Source organism: Petromyzon marinus, chromosome 55, assembly GCF_048934315.1.
Source record: "Petromyzon marinus isolate PM22_M1 ecotype Great Lakes invasive population chromosome 55, UKy_Petmar_22M1.pri1.0, whole genome shotgun sequence".
Taxonomy (NCBI): domain Eukaryota; kingdom Metazoa; phylum Chordata; class Hyperoartia; order Petromyzontiformes; family Petromyzontidae; genus Petromyzon; species Petromyzon marinus.
This window is the reverse complement of record NC_133721.1, coordinates 12,737,779-12,750,386: the sequence shown is the minus strand read 5'-3', so window position 1 is coordinate 12,750,386 and position 12,608 is coordinate 12,737,779. Positions and strand designations below refer to the sequence as shown.

At 52.6% G+C, this 12,608-nt stretch overlaps 1 protein-coding gene across 1 annotated transcript; it reads left to right on the top strand.

The window, feature by feature from the left end:
* Nucleotides 1-401: 401 nt before the first annotated feature.
* Nucleotides 402-11,237, top strand: LOC116954578 (uncharacterized). The gene is made up of 2 exons (XM_032975219.2): nucleotides 402-1,260; nucleotides 8,405-11,237. Exon 2 carries the CDS (start codon nucleotides 8,434-8,436, stop codon nucleotides 9,064-9,066), a length of 633 nt encoding a protein of 210 aa, XP_032831110.1. The 5' UTR covers nucleotides 402-1,260; nucleotides 8,405-8,433; the 3' UTR covers nucleotides 9,067-11,237.
* Nucleotides 11,238-12,608: the final 1,371 nt, after the last annotated feature.

The following is a 12,608-nucleotide window of genomic DNA, read 5'->3' as shown; positions in this document are numbered from 1 at the left end:
GGGTGGCCAGCACCACGCCCGGCCGCCTTTGTCTCCCTAGTGACGATATTTGCACCGCGCACTAGGCGCGGTAGTGTAGTGATTAGCGCGCTGCGCTACGAACCCAGCCGCCCGAGTTCGAGTCCCGCTCACGGTCACCAACACCAGTGACGATTATCTGCACCGGTCTTGGTTGACTCAAATGACTGGTTCTTCCCTTGCCCACAAAGATTTCCCGTGTAGCCTCAACAGACTGTTGAGGCAAGTGCTGTTAGCGAGCACTTATGAAGGCCGGCACGGCAATGCATTTTTTTGTTTACACACCGCACCAGGTACTCAATTAAGGCTGAGTCGACCTCGGGGAGGCCCAGGACCGGTTCAGCGACGGGTGGCTAATGCAACGGTGCTGGCCGCGAGAGGGAATCGAACTCGGGTCGCCGGGTTCGTAGCGCAGCGTAGCGCTAACCACTACACTACCGCTCCCCACGCACACGGACACACACACACAGACACACACACAGACACTACCCCACCACTTTCACGACCACCCCTTCCTCCCCCCTGTCCCTTGACTTTGACCGGTAAAGGCCCCATGTGGTGGAATAGGGTTCAGTGGGGGCGCTGATAGCGACAGGGGCGGCTGAGTGACACGACAGAGAGCGTGGGTGGGTCACAATCACACGCACGCGTACAGAGACACGCACCGCACCTTGGTATATACCTAGGTAGACGCTTGCCGATCGCCGCAGACTGGCGCTGGGCTCACTCCACACACACGCACACACCTGGGCTGTCTCTCTATATATACCTGGGCTGTCTTTATATTTAAACACACACCTGGGCTGTCTTTCTCTATATATAAACACACACCTGGGCTGTCTCTCTCTATCTATATATAAACACACACCTGGGCTGTCTCTATCTATACAAACACACACCTGGGCTGTCTCTCTATATATATACCTGGGCTGTCTTTCTCTATATATAAACACACACCTGGGCTGTCTCTCTATATATATACCTGGGCTGTCTTTCTCTATATATAAACACACACCTCGGCTGTCTCTCTCTATATATATACCTGGGCTGTCTTTATATATAAACACACACCTGGGCTGTCTCTCTCTCTCTATAAATAAACACACACCTGGGCTGTCTCTCTATATATAAACACACACCTGGGCTGTCTCTCTCTCTCTATATATAAATACACACACCGAAGGCTCGGCTCATTTCAGCAACTACCATTGCTGCGGACGACATTCCTGCATTGACATCCGCGTACGTATGATGTACGACATGCGTGTGTAGCTGTGATGTGTTCGATGGTAGCGGCGGCGCAGTGGTCAGCCCGCTGCGCTTACCACCACCGCTGGCTGGACCCGGGTTCGATCCCCTGCTCACGGCCAATATCGGTGACGAATGTTTGGGCCTCCCCAAGGTCGACTCAGCCTTAAATGAGTACCTGGCGCGGTGTGTAAATCATCGCCAATGGGTGAGACAAAAGCGGTCGGGCGTGGTTCTGACCACCCACCCCCCTCTCTCGTGTGCCGTGCCGGCCTTCATAGGTGCTCGCAAACAACACTTGCCCCAACAGTCCGTCAAAGGCTATGCGGGAGTTCATTTGTCGCTTGTTGTGGTTGGTGAGAGCGATGGACGCAGCGGTTGCCACCTCCCCGGGTTCGATTCCCAACCACGGCGAACACCAAATGGTCACAAGGCCACTCCAGCGATGCGATGCGCTGTGCCGGAATGTCTCTCTCTCTCTCTAACATCGTCGCTTCGCCCAACATCCTGCTCAAGGATAAACGTGGGGTGTCACGTAAACAGAGCGTGCCAATTCGTCACTAGTACAGCACACCGGTTGTGTGTTGGAGAGCCAAGCCAACACACAACGGGTGTGCTGTACTAGTGACGAATTGGCCACGTTCTGTTTACGTGACAACCCCTTACTAGTTGGCTGTGTCGGGTGGTGGCGGGTTTTAACGACACATTTATACATTTACGCGATCCTACCCAAACCCCCCCCCACCCTCTATTATGGATAATATTGGTCGCGAAAGCTTACGACGTGTTAACCTAACGTGGGAAGTTTCGATTGTTGTGTGCGTGTTCAGACCCATTGTGCTACCCAAATCCGGATTTTAACACGAGTTCAACTCCCAGCCACGGTTAACACGCAGTCAACCCTGTGATGTAGGCTGCACGGGGACATCTTTGTCTTTGGATTTCTTTACGAACAGTTCTTAGCTAATCCGTTTCAGGATGAAGGCCTCCCCACGCAGTGTGGGTTATGGGGGGTTAAGTGACCATACTTCACCCCGCTGGTCAGTGCGGGTTGGTGAAGGAGGTGGGAGGGGAGAGACGCAGAAACGGTGCACAGATATCACTCGCCGCTGTTGATAGCCGTGGTTGGGAAATCGAGCACAGCAGGCCACTGGGGATTCATAGCAAAGTGCGCTAACCACTGCGCCACCGCTCCACGCCAATCATACTCCATCATAACACGGAACTCGTGCGTGCCATGGGGTCAAACAAGTCCATTGCAAGACCCTCCTTAACATTTGTCTTGAGACGCTTTCCCGGACAAATGCCATTAGAGCATATATCATTTATCATCATCATGATTATTACAGCTGGAGTACAACGACTCCCTCGCCCTATGGGGGGTTCTGTTTGTGCGGCTTCTCTGTACACGCGGCTACCCAACTTCTACTCAAAGTTACCTCCTCGATGCGGTTTGAATTCACTCGACATCCGGCTATGCGACCGGACGTGGGACAATATTGTACTGCGTGTGTGTACCGTGTGTGTGTTACTGTGTACGTGTACTGTGTGTGTGCTGTGTGTACGTGCTGTGTGTACTGTGTGTGTTACTATGTGTACTGTGTGTACTTTGTGTGTGTACTGCGTGTGTGTACTTTGTGTGTGTACTGTGTGTGTGTACTGCGTGTGTTTACTGAGTGTGTACTGTGTGTGTGCACTGAGTGTGTGTATTGTGTGTGTGTGTGTGTACTGTGTGTGTACTGTGTGTATGCTGTGTGTGTACTGTGTGTGTACTGTGTGGGTGTGCTGTGTGTGTGTACTGAGTGTGTGTACTGTGTGTGTACTGTGTGTGTGCACTGAGTGTGTGTACTGTGTGTGTGTGTGTACTGTGTGTGTACTGTGTGTACTGTGTGTGTGCTGTGTGTGTACTGTGTGTGTGCTGTGTGTACTGAGTGTGTGTACTGTGTGTGTGCTGTGTGTGTACTGTGTGTGTACTGTGTGGGTGTGCTGTGTATGTACTGTGTGTGTGCTGTGTGTGTGCTGTGTGTGTACTGTGTGGGTGTGCTGTGTGTGTACTGTGTGTGTACTATGTGTGCGCTGTGTGTGTACTGTGTGGGTACTATGTGTGTGCTGTGTGTGTACTGTGTGGGTGCTGTGTGTGTACTGTGTGTGCTGTGTGTGTACTGAGTGTGTGTACTGTGTGTGTACTGTGTGGGTGCTGTGTGTGCTGTGTGTGTACTGTGTGGGTGCTGTGTGTGTACTGTGTGTGCTGTGTGTGTACTGAGTGTGTGTACTGTGTGTGTACTGTGTGGGTGCTGTGTGTGTACTGTGTGGGTGTGCTGTGTATGTACTGTGTGTGTACTGTGTGTGTGCTGTGTGTGTACTGTATGTGTACTGTGTGGGTGTGCTGTGTGTGTACTGTGTGTGTGCTGTGTGTGTACTGTGTGGGTGTGCTGTGTGTGTACTGTGTGTGTGCTGTGTGTGTACTGTGTGGGTGTGCTGTGTGTGTACTGTGTGTGTACTGTGTGTGCTGTGTGTGTACTGAGTGTGTGTACTGTGTGTGTATTGTGTGTTCTGTGTGTGTACTGTGTGTGTGCTGTGTGTGCTGTGTGCGCTACTCGGCAGGCGGTTGTCTCCTCGTGCGGTCTCGCTTTGTGGGCCATTTTTGTTGGATAGCATCGACCACCACCACCACTACTACCACCACTACCACCACCACCACTACCACCACTACTACCACTACTACCACCACTACTACTACCACTACTACCACCACTACTACCACCGCCACTACCACCACTACTACTACCACCACTACCACCACTACTACCACCACCACTACCACCACTACCACCACCACCACCACCACCACTACCACCACCACCACTACCACCACCACTACTACCACCACTACTACTACCACTACTAACACCACTACTACCACCACCACTACCACCACTACCACCACCACCACTACCACCACCACCACTACCACCACCACTACTACCACCACTACTACCACTACTACCACCACCACTACCACCACTACCACCACTACTACCACTACTACCACCACCACCACTACCACCACCACCACTACCACCACCACTACTACCACCACCACTACCACCACTACCACCACCACCACTACCACCACCACCACTACCACCACCACCACTACCACCACCACTACCACCACCACTACTACTACTACCACCACTACCACTACTACCACCACCACTACCACCACTACCACCACCACTACCACCACCACCACTACCACTACCACCAACACTACTACCACTACTACTACCACCACTACTACCACCACCACCACCACTACTACCACCACTACTACCACCACCACTACCACCACCACCACTACCACCACCACTACTACTACCACTACTACTACCACTACTACTACCACCACCACCACTACCACCACCACCACTACCACCACTACTACCACCACTACCACCACCACTACTACTACCACTACTACTACCACTACTACCACCACTACCACCACCACTACTACCACCACTACTACCACCACCACCACTACCACTACTACTACCACCACCACTACCACCACTACCACCACTACTACTACCACTACCACCACTACCACCACTACTACCACCACTACCACCACCACTACTACTACCACTACTACTACCACTACTACTACCACCACCACCACCACCACTACTACCACCACTACTACCACCACCACTACTACTACCACCACCACCACTACCACCACTACTACTACCACTACCACCACCACTACCACCACTACCACCACCACTACCACCACCACTACCACCACTACTACCACCACTACTACCACCACTACTACCACTGCTACTACCACTACTACTACCACCACTACTACTACTACCACTACCACCACCACTACCACCACTACTACTACTACCACCACTACTACTACTACCACCACTACTACTACCACTACTACCACCACCACTACCACCACTACTACTACCACTACTACCACCACTACCACCACCACTACCACCACTACTACCACTACCACCACCACTAGCACCACTACTACTACCACTACCACCACCACTACCACCACCACTAACACTACCACCACCACTACCACCACTACTACTACCACTACTACCACCACTACTACTACCACTACTACCACCACTACCACCACTAATACCGCCACTACTACCACCACCACTACCACCACTACCACTACTACCACCACTACTACCACCACTACTACTACCACTACTACCACCACTACTACCACCACTACTACTACCACCACTACTACCACTACTACCACCACTACCACCACTACTACCACCGCTACTACTACCACTACTACCACCACTACTACCACCACTACCACCACCACTACCACCACTACTACCACTACTACCACCACTACTACTACCACTACTACCACCACTACTACCACCACCACTACCACCACTACTACTACCACCACTACCACCACTACTACCACTACTACCACCACTACTACTACCACTACTACCACCACTACTACCACCACTACTACCACCATCACTACCACCACTACTACCACCACTACTACCACCACTACTACTACCACTACTACCACCACTACTACCACCACCACTACCACCACTACCACCACTACTACCACCACTACCACTACTACCACCACTACTACCACCACCACCACTACCACCACTGCTACCACCACCACTACCACCACTACCACCACTACTACCACCACTACTACTACCACCACTACTACTACCACTACTACCACCACTACCACCACTACCACCACTACTACCACCACTACTACCACCACCACTACCACCACTACCACTTCCACTACTACCACCACTACTACTACCACCACTACCACCACTACCACCACTACTACCACCACCACTACCACCACTACCACTTCCACTACTACCACCACTACTACTACCACCACTACTACTACCACTACTACCACCACTACCACCACTACCACCACTACTACCACCACCACCACTACCACCACTGCTACCACCACCACTACCACCACTACCACCACTACTACCACCACTACTACTACCACCACTACTACTACCACTACTACCACCACTACCACCACTACCACCACTACTACCACCACTACTACCACCACCACTACCACCACTACCACTTCCACTACTACCACCACTACTACTACCACCACTACCACCACTACCACCACTACTACCACCACCACTACCACCACTACCACTTCCACTACTACCACCACTACTACTACCACCACTACTACTACCACTACTACCACCACTACCACCACTACCACCACTACTACCACCACTACTACCACCACCACTACCACTTCCACTACTACCACCACTACTACCACCACTACTACCACCACCACTACCACCACTACTACCACCACTACCACCACCACTACCACCACTACTACTACCACTACTACCACCACCACTACTACTACTACCACTACTACCACCACTACTACTACCACTACTACTACCACTACTACCACCACCATTACCACCACTACTACCACCACTACCACTACTACCACCACTACTACCACCACCACTACTACTACCACTACTACCACCACCATTACCACCACTACTACTACCACTACCACCACCACTACCACCACTACTACCACCACTACTACCACCACTACCACCACTACTACTACCACTACTACCACCACCACTACTACTACTACCACTACTACCACCACTACTACTACCACTACTACTACCACTATTACCACCACCATTACCACCACTACTACCACCACTACCACTACTACCACCACTACTACTACCACTACTACTACCACTACTACCACCACCATTACCACCACTACTACCACCACTACCACTACTACCACCACTACTACCACCACTACTACCACCACTACCACTACCACCACTATCACCACTACTACTACCACTACTACCACCACCACTACTACTACCACTACTACCACCACCATTACCACCACTACTACCACCACCACCACTACTACCACCACCACTACTACCACCATTACTACCACCACCACTACCACCACTACTACCACCAATACTACTACCACTACTACCACCACTACTACTACTACCACCACTACTACCACCACCACTACTACTACCACTACTACCACCACTACTACTACCACCACTACTACTACTCTGCTGATGAGACACTGCATGTCGAAACCGGTTGAGAGTTCTGCTTTAACGCGTACGTTTCGCCTGCTAGTTGTTCAATATCTTTTCAGAACCTCTGCCGTCCTCGCTGTCTGCAATGTCGATGTTTTTTTTGTCTTTTGTTTGTGTTGCCGCCGCTGTGCTCACTCACCACGGATCTGGCTGAACGGGACCATCCGTTTAACACACTCGAGAGAGTCCGTCTAGAAAATAGGTTTTCCCCTTTTTTTCTGGCAACAAAACAGCTGTGTTAAGATGTTACACCAAACTGAAACCTTTTACGAGGAATCATGTCTGCATTAACCACAATACTTGTGGTCAGAATGCAAACAAGAAAATACACTCTGATAATATGATGCATTGTCCTTGAAACTGATTGGTCCACACCAGAGACAGCTTTCTTTTGAGCCTCGTCTCAAACGTTGTTAAACCAGAGGACGCCAAAAGGCGCACGATGTAGAGTCCCTCTAGAGTTTTGTTTGGTTCTTAATGACGTTCGGTTCAATTATTTGGTGGTGCTGGTGGTGGTGGTGATGCTGCTTGCGTTGGCAGTGGTTGAGCAAATAACAACACAACTCAACATTCTTCGTATCCATACCACGGTGTGTGGGCTTACAAAGAAAACAAAACAAGCTATATACGTAGGTATAAAATTAAAAATAAAATGTATTTTTATTTTCTACCTACGTGACTTTACCGAAAGAACCAAAGAGTATGGATTCCTGCAGTCACGGAAGCTTCGAAATCAAAGTATATATAGTAAAGCGACGTTTCGGGCAATGGCCCTTCATCACAGCAGATGGAGACAGACCGTTACGCCGCTAACGCACGGCTTGAGTAACAACCAACGATGCATTTCCCTTCACCCCCCCCCACTCTCTTCCCCGACCCCCCTGCGTGCTCAACAACAGGAGGCACGGGTGCGATCCCCGCTTTCACGATGGGCATTGTCACGTCCAAGGGCGCGGTGAACAAGGCGCAGCCGCGGGTGCTGCTCCTGGGTCTGGACGGCGCCGGGAAGTCGTCGATGCTCTACCGCCTCAAGCTGGGCGAGGAGGTCACCACGAGCCCCACCATCGGCTTCAACGTCGAGTCGGTGATGCAGAGCGGCCGCAGCCCGGGCCTCTCCATGTGGGACGTGGGCGGCCAGGACCTGCTGAGGAACATGTGGTCGCACTACTACCCGGGCACGGACGGCCTCCTGTTCGTGGTGGACAGCGCGGACGTGGAGCGAATCCCCTACGCCAAGGAGGCCCTGGTCGTGGCCCTGAGCGATAGCAACCTCGACGGGGCTCCCCTGGTGGTGATGGCCAACAAGCAGGACCTGCCGGGGGCCTTGGGGGCCGACGAGGTGGGCGAGGCGCTGGGCCTGGCCCAGTCGTGCAAGGGCCGCGACTGGGTGGTGAAGGCGTGCAGCGTGCCGACGGGACACGGCCTCAGAGACGGCGTGCAGGCCCTGGCGGCCTTCATCAAGAAGCGGTTCAAAGCGCAGCATCTGCAGAAGCAGCAGAAGCAGCAGAAGCAGCAGCAGCCGCCGCCGGGCAGAAATGAGAAGAGCGTGGACGTAGTTTGATCTCAAGCCCTGGTCGCTACCCAGCAAGGGTTCATTTCTTATGGGATATTTGTGTTTCCGGGAGGAGGTAGAGGGAGAAGGGGGGGGGGTATTTTCCGGAGCTATGTCCCGGGCAGCTCCAGCGATGTTTACTGACAATGGGAACGTGGAGTTGGGGGGTGGGCAGTGGAGGAGCCTCCACCACAAGCGGGCTTAGTTGTTGTTGTTGTCTGTGTATCCCACGTACAGTAGAGGGTGGTGTCCATACAGGTATCATCCATTATTCATCATCATCATCAGCAGCAGGAGCAACCATGATCAGTCCACTGCTGGACGAAGGACTCCTCACGCCGTGGTGACGCACCGCATCTTCGCGTCATCGTCAGCAATGTCCTTTCCCCCTGAGACCGCGTCCCCTGTTCCGCATCTTCGGTCTTTCGCTGGACGTCTTGCGGACGAGACGTCTCAACCTCCTGGTCCTGCTCTAGAACGCCGTCGATCGTTCTGGGCGCGCGTCCTGCGCGGCGTGCCGAACGCGGCAGGTTTCGGAAAAGGGTCTCCCGAAAAACGTCATGGCCATTGCGACGCGTGTCAAAGTTCCGGTGGATGAGATTGGGTGTGCGCGTGTGTGGCGCACGTGTCAAATCAAGCGAGGTTTGTCCTTGTAAAGAGTTTGGGGGGTGGGGGAAGAGACGGTTGGAAGGAATTCCGAGGAGTTTCGTTGTTAAAAGTAATAATAATAACGTGACGTTACTCTACTGTAGAGAAGAGAATCTAACCCAACATAAGTTACATTTGAACCGATACGAGGAGTTTCTTTTTGTTGTTGTTGTTTTTAAAACGTTTTGGGGAAGGGAGTTTCGCGAGGAGGCGCGAGATTTGTTTACAACGTCCGCCGCGTCGGACGCGCGGGGATTCGAGAGACATCGCGGCCACTCGGTGAGCGTGTGGCTCAGTGGGGTCACAATGGACAGGTCAGGCGGCGATCCTGAGGCCGGCACTGATGACAGTCCTCCGGAGTGCGAAGGTCATGTTCACCAAAGCGTGATTGCACCGGGCTCTCTGCCCGGTCACCAGGGACTCACACAGAGACCCATAGACTCACACAGAGACACACAGACTCGCACAGAGACACAGACTCGCACAGAGACCCACAGACTCGCATAGACTCACAGACTCACACAGAGACCCATAGACTCACACAGAGACACAGACTCGCACAGAGACCCACAGACTCGCACAGACGCACAGACTCACACAGAGACCCATAGACTCACACAGAGACACACAGACTCGCACAGAGACACAGACTCGCACAGAAATCCACAGACTCGCACAGACATCCACAGACTCGCACAGACTCACAGACTCACACAGAGACCCATAGACTCACACAGAGACACACAGACTCGCACAGAGACACACAGACTCGCACAGAGACCCATAGACTGACACAGAGACACACAGACTCTCACAGAGACACACAGACTCGCACAGAGACCCACAGACTCGCACAGGCTCACAGACTCACACAGAGACCCATAGACTCACACAAAGACAGACTCACACAAAGACCCATAGCCTCACACAGAGACCAATAAACTCACACAAAGATCCATAGACTCACACAGAGATCCATGGACTCACAACAGAGACCCACAGACTCACACAAAGACACATAGACTCACACAGAGATCCATAGACTCACAACAGACCCATAAACTCACACAGAGACCCATCGACTCACACAAAGGCACAGCCTCACAAAAAGACCCATAGACGAAGCTGTAATTAAACTGGAATCATTGAGTTGATGATCTCACACACACGCCATCACGTTCAAATGCGGGTCTCAACTTAATTTGGCTGAAATTCCATCTCTAAGGACTGCCATTTCGGTTCCACCCTCTCCACGTTGGCGAACAGCCCTCGTCTCTCTCTCTCTCTCCAGCCAGCACAAGGTGGTCCACTTGTTTCTGCGAGATTTCCGAGCGGACCATTGCCCGTCGCGCCTGGCGGCGCGGGTCGGTGCAAGCTCCGCCTGGCGGCTACGATTGTGGAACGGAGATCAAACATAGCCCCGACCGCCAATGTACCTTTGTCACTACTTGTAAAGATTAAGCTGTGAAACGTTTGATAAGTTAATAAATTAAATAAACCTAATCTTGACTGTGTGCGTGTGTGTCAGTTTTCCACGTTCTTTGCGCATATCTGACTCACGCCCGCGTGGGACCCACCCCGACTGGACAACTGTGATAAAGAGCTTCATAGCTCATCGGATTCCTTTCTTCCAGTGGTTCTCCTTGACCTGAGGTGCACCCACCGGGAGTGCGAGATGCCCTTTCTGGGGGTAGCGAGACACAGCCAGAATTTTGTGGAAGGTAAATCGTCGAAAACACAAATTGAGCAGGGGCACGGTTAAGTTACAACTCACTTTGTTTCATTAAACCCCTCCGTATTTATTAACATTGTAAAATAATTATTAATGATTGACAACAAAAAGGGGTTCAGGGCTCCAGTAAAAGTGAAGAACCACTCCTCTTGTCTTATACCGATTCTGATCACAGATTCTGATTCTGACTCAGGTATCGGCGGAAATGTGAACAGGTCGGAAACGTGAACAGGTAGAGGAGATTAAGATACTTTGCTATCCCCAGGTGTCGTTGTGATTGTGGTGGCGGTGATGGCGATCGTTCGGAGCGGGCGGTGGTGGAGCGGCGACCCGAGTTAGATTCCCGCTCGCGGGCAACAGCGGTGACGATTATCGGAACCGGTCCTGAGGTCGACTCAGCTTCAAATGAGTCCCTGGTGCGATGTGTAAACATCGCATCAACATCGCCACTGGGGAGACAAAGGCGGCCGGACGTGGGGCTAGCCAACCCACCTCCCTTCGTGTACCGAGCCGGCCTTCATAAGTGCTACTCGCTAAGAGCACTTGTCCCTACAGTATGTTAAGGCTACACGGGGGGAATCTTTAGCTTTGGAACCCGCAGTGGGAAGCCGTTGCGGCGCAGTGGTTTACGCACTCCGCTGATATTCGAACCGGTCCCGGGCCTCCCTTCGGTCGACTCAGCCTTAACTCAGTACCTGGTCCGGTGTGTAAATATCAGCCGCAGGGCGTGGTGTTGGTCACCCACTCCCCCACGTGTGCCACAGTGCCAGGCTTCACTGTTGCTCGCTAACAGCACTTAGCCCCTACGGTCTGTCAAGGCGACACGGCGGCGACCAGGGATGGAGGGGGGGTGGGTTTTGGTCTTTTTGGTTGGCCGTGCCCGCAACGCGCCCCATGAGCCACGTCGGTTGCGAGCGCAGACGACCGCCCGGCTGGGCGCGCCCGTGACCACAGCGCCCTTTGTGGTTTCTCAATCCCTTGCAACGTCTGATACGGGGCTCCCAGTTACGCATACGCGTGCACGCTGTTGCGCGCGCACGCGTCACAGCTGTTACGCACGCGCGTGTGTGCACGTGGACACGCTATTACGCACACGCGCGTGTGCACGTTGACACGCTGTTACGCACACGCGCGTGTGCACGTTGACACGCTGTTACGCACACGCGCGTGT

Excerpts from the sequence above, each read along its gene's own strand:
- LOC116954578 (XM_032975219.2), top strand. The coding sequence starts at position 8,434 with ATGGGCATTGTCACGTCCAAGGGCGCGGTGAACAAGGCGCAGCCGCGG.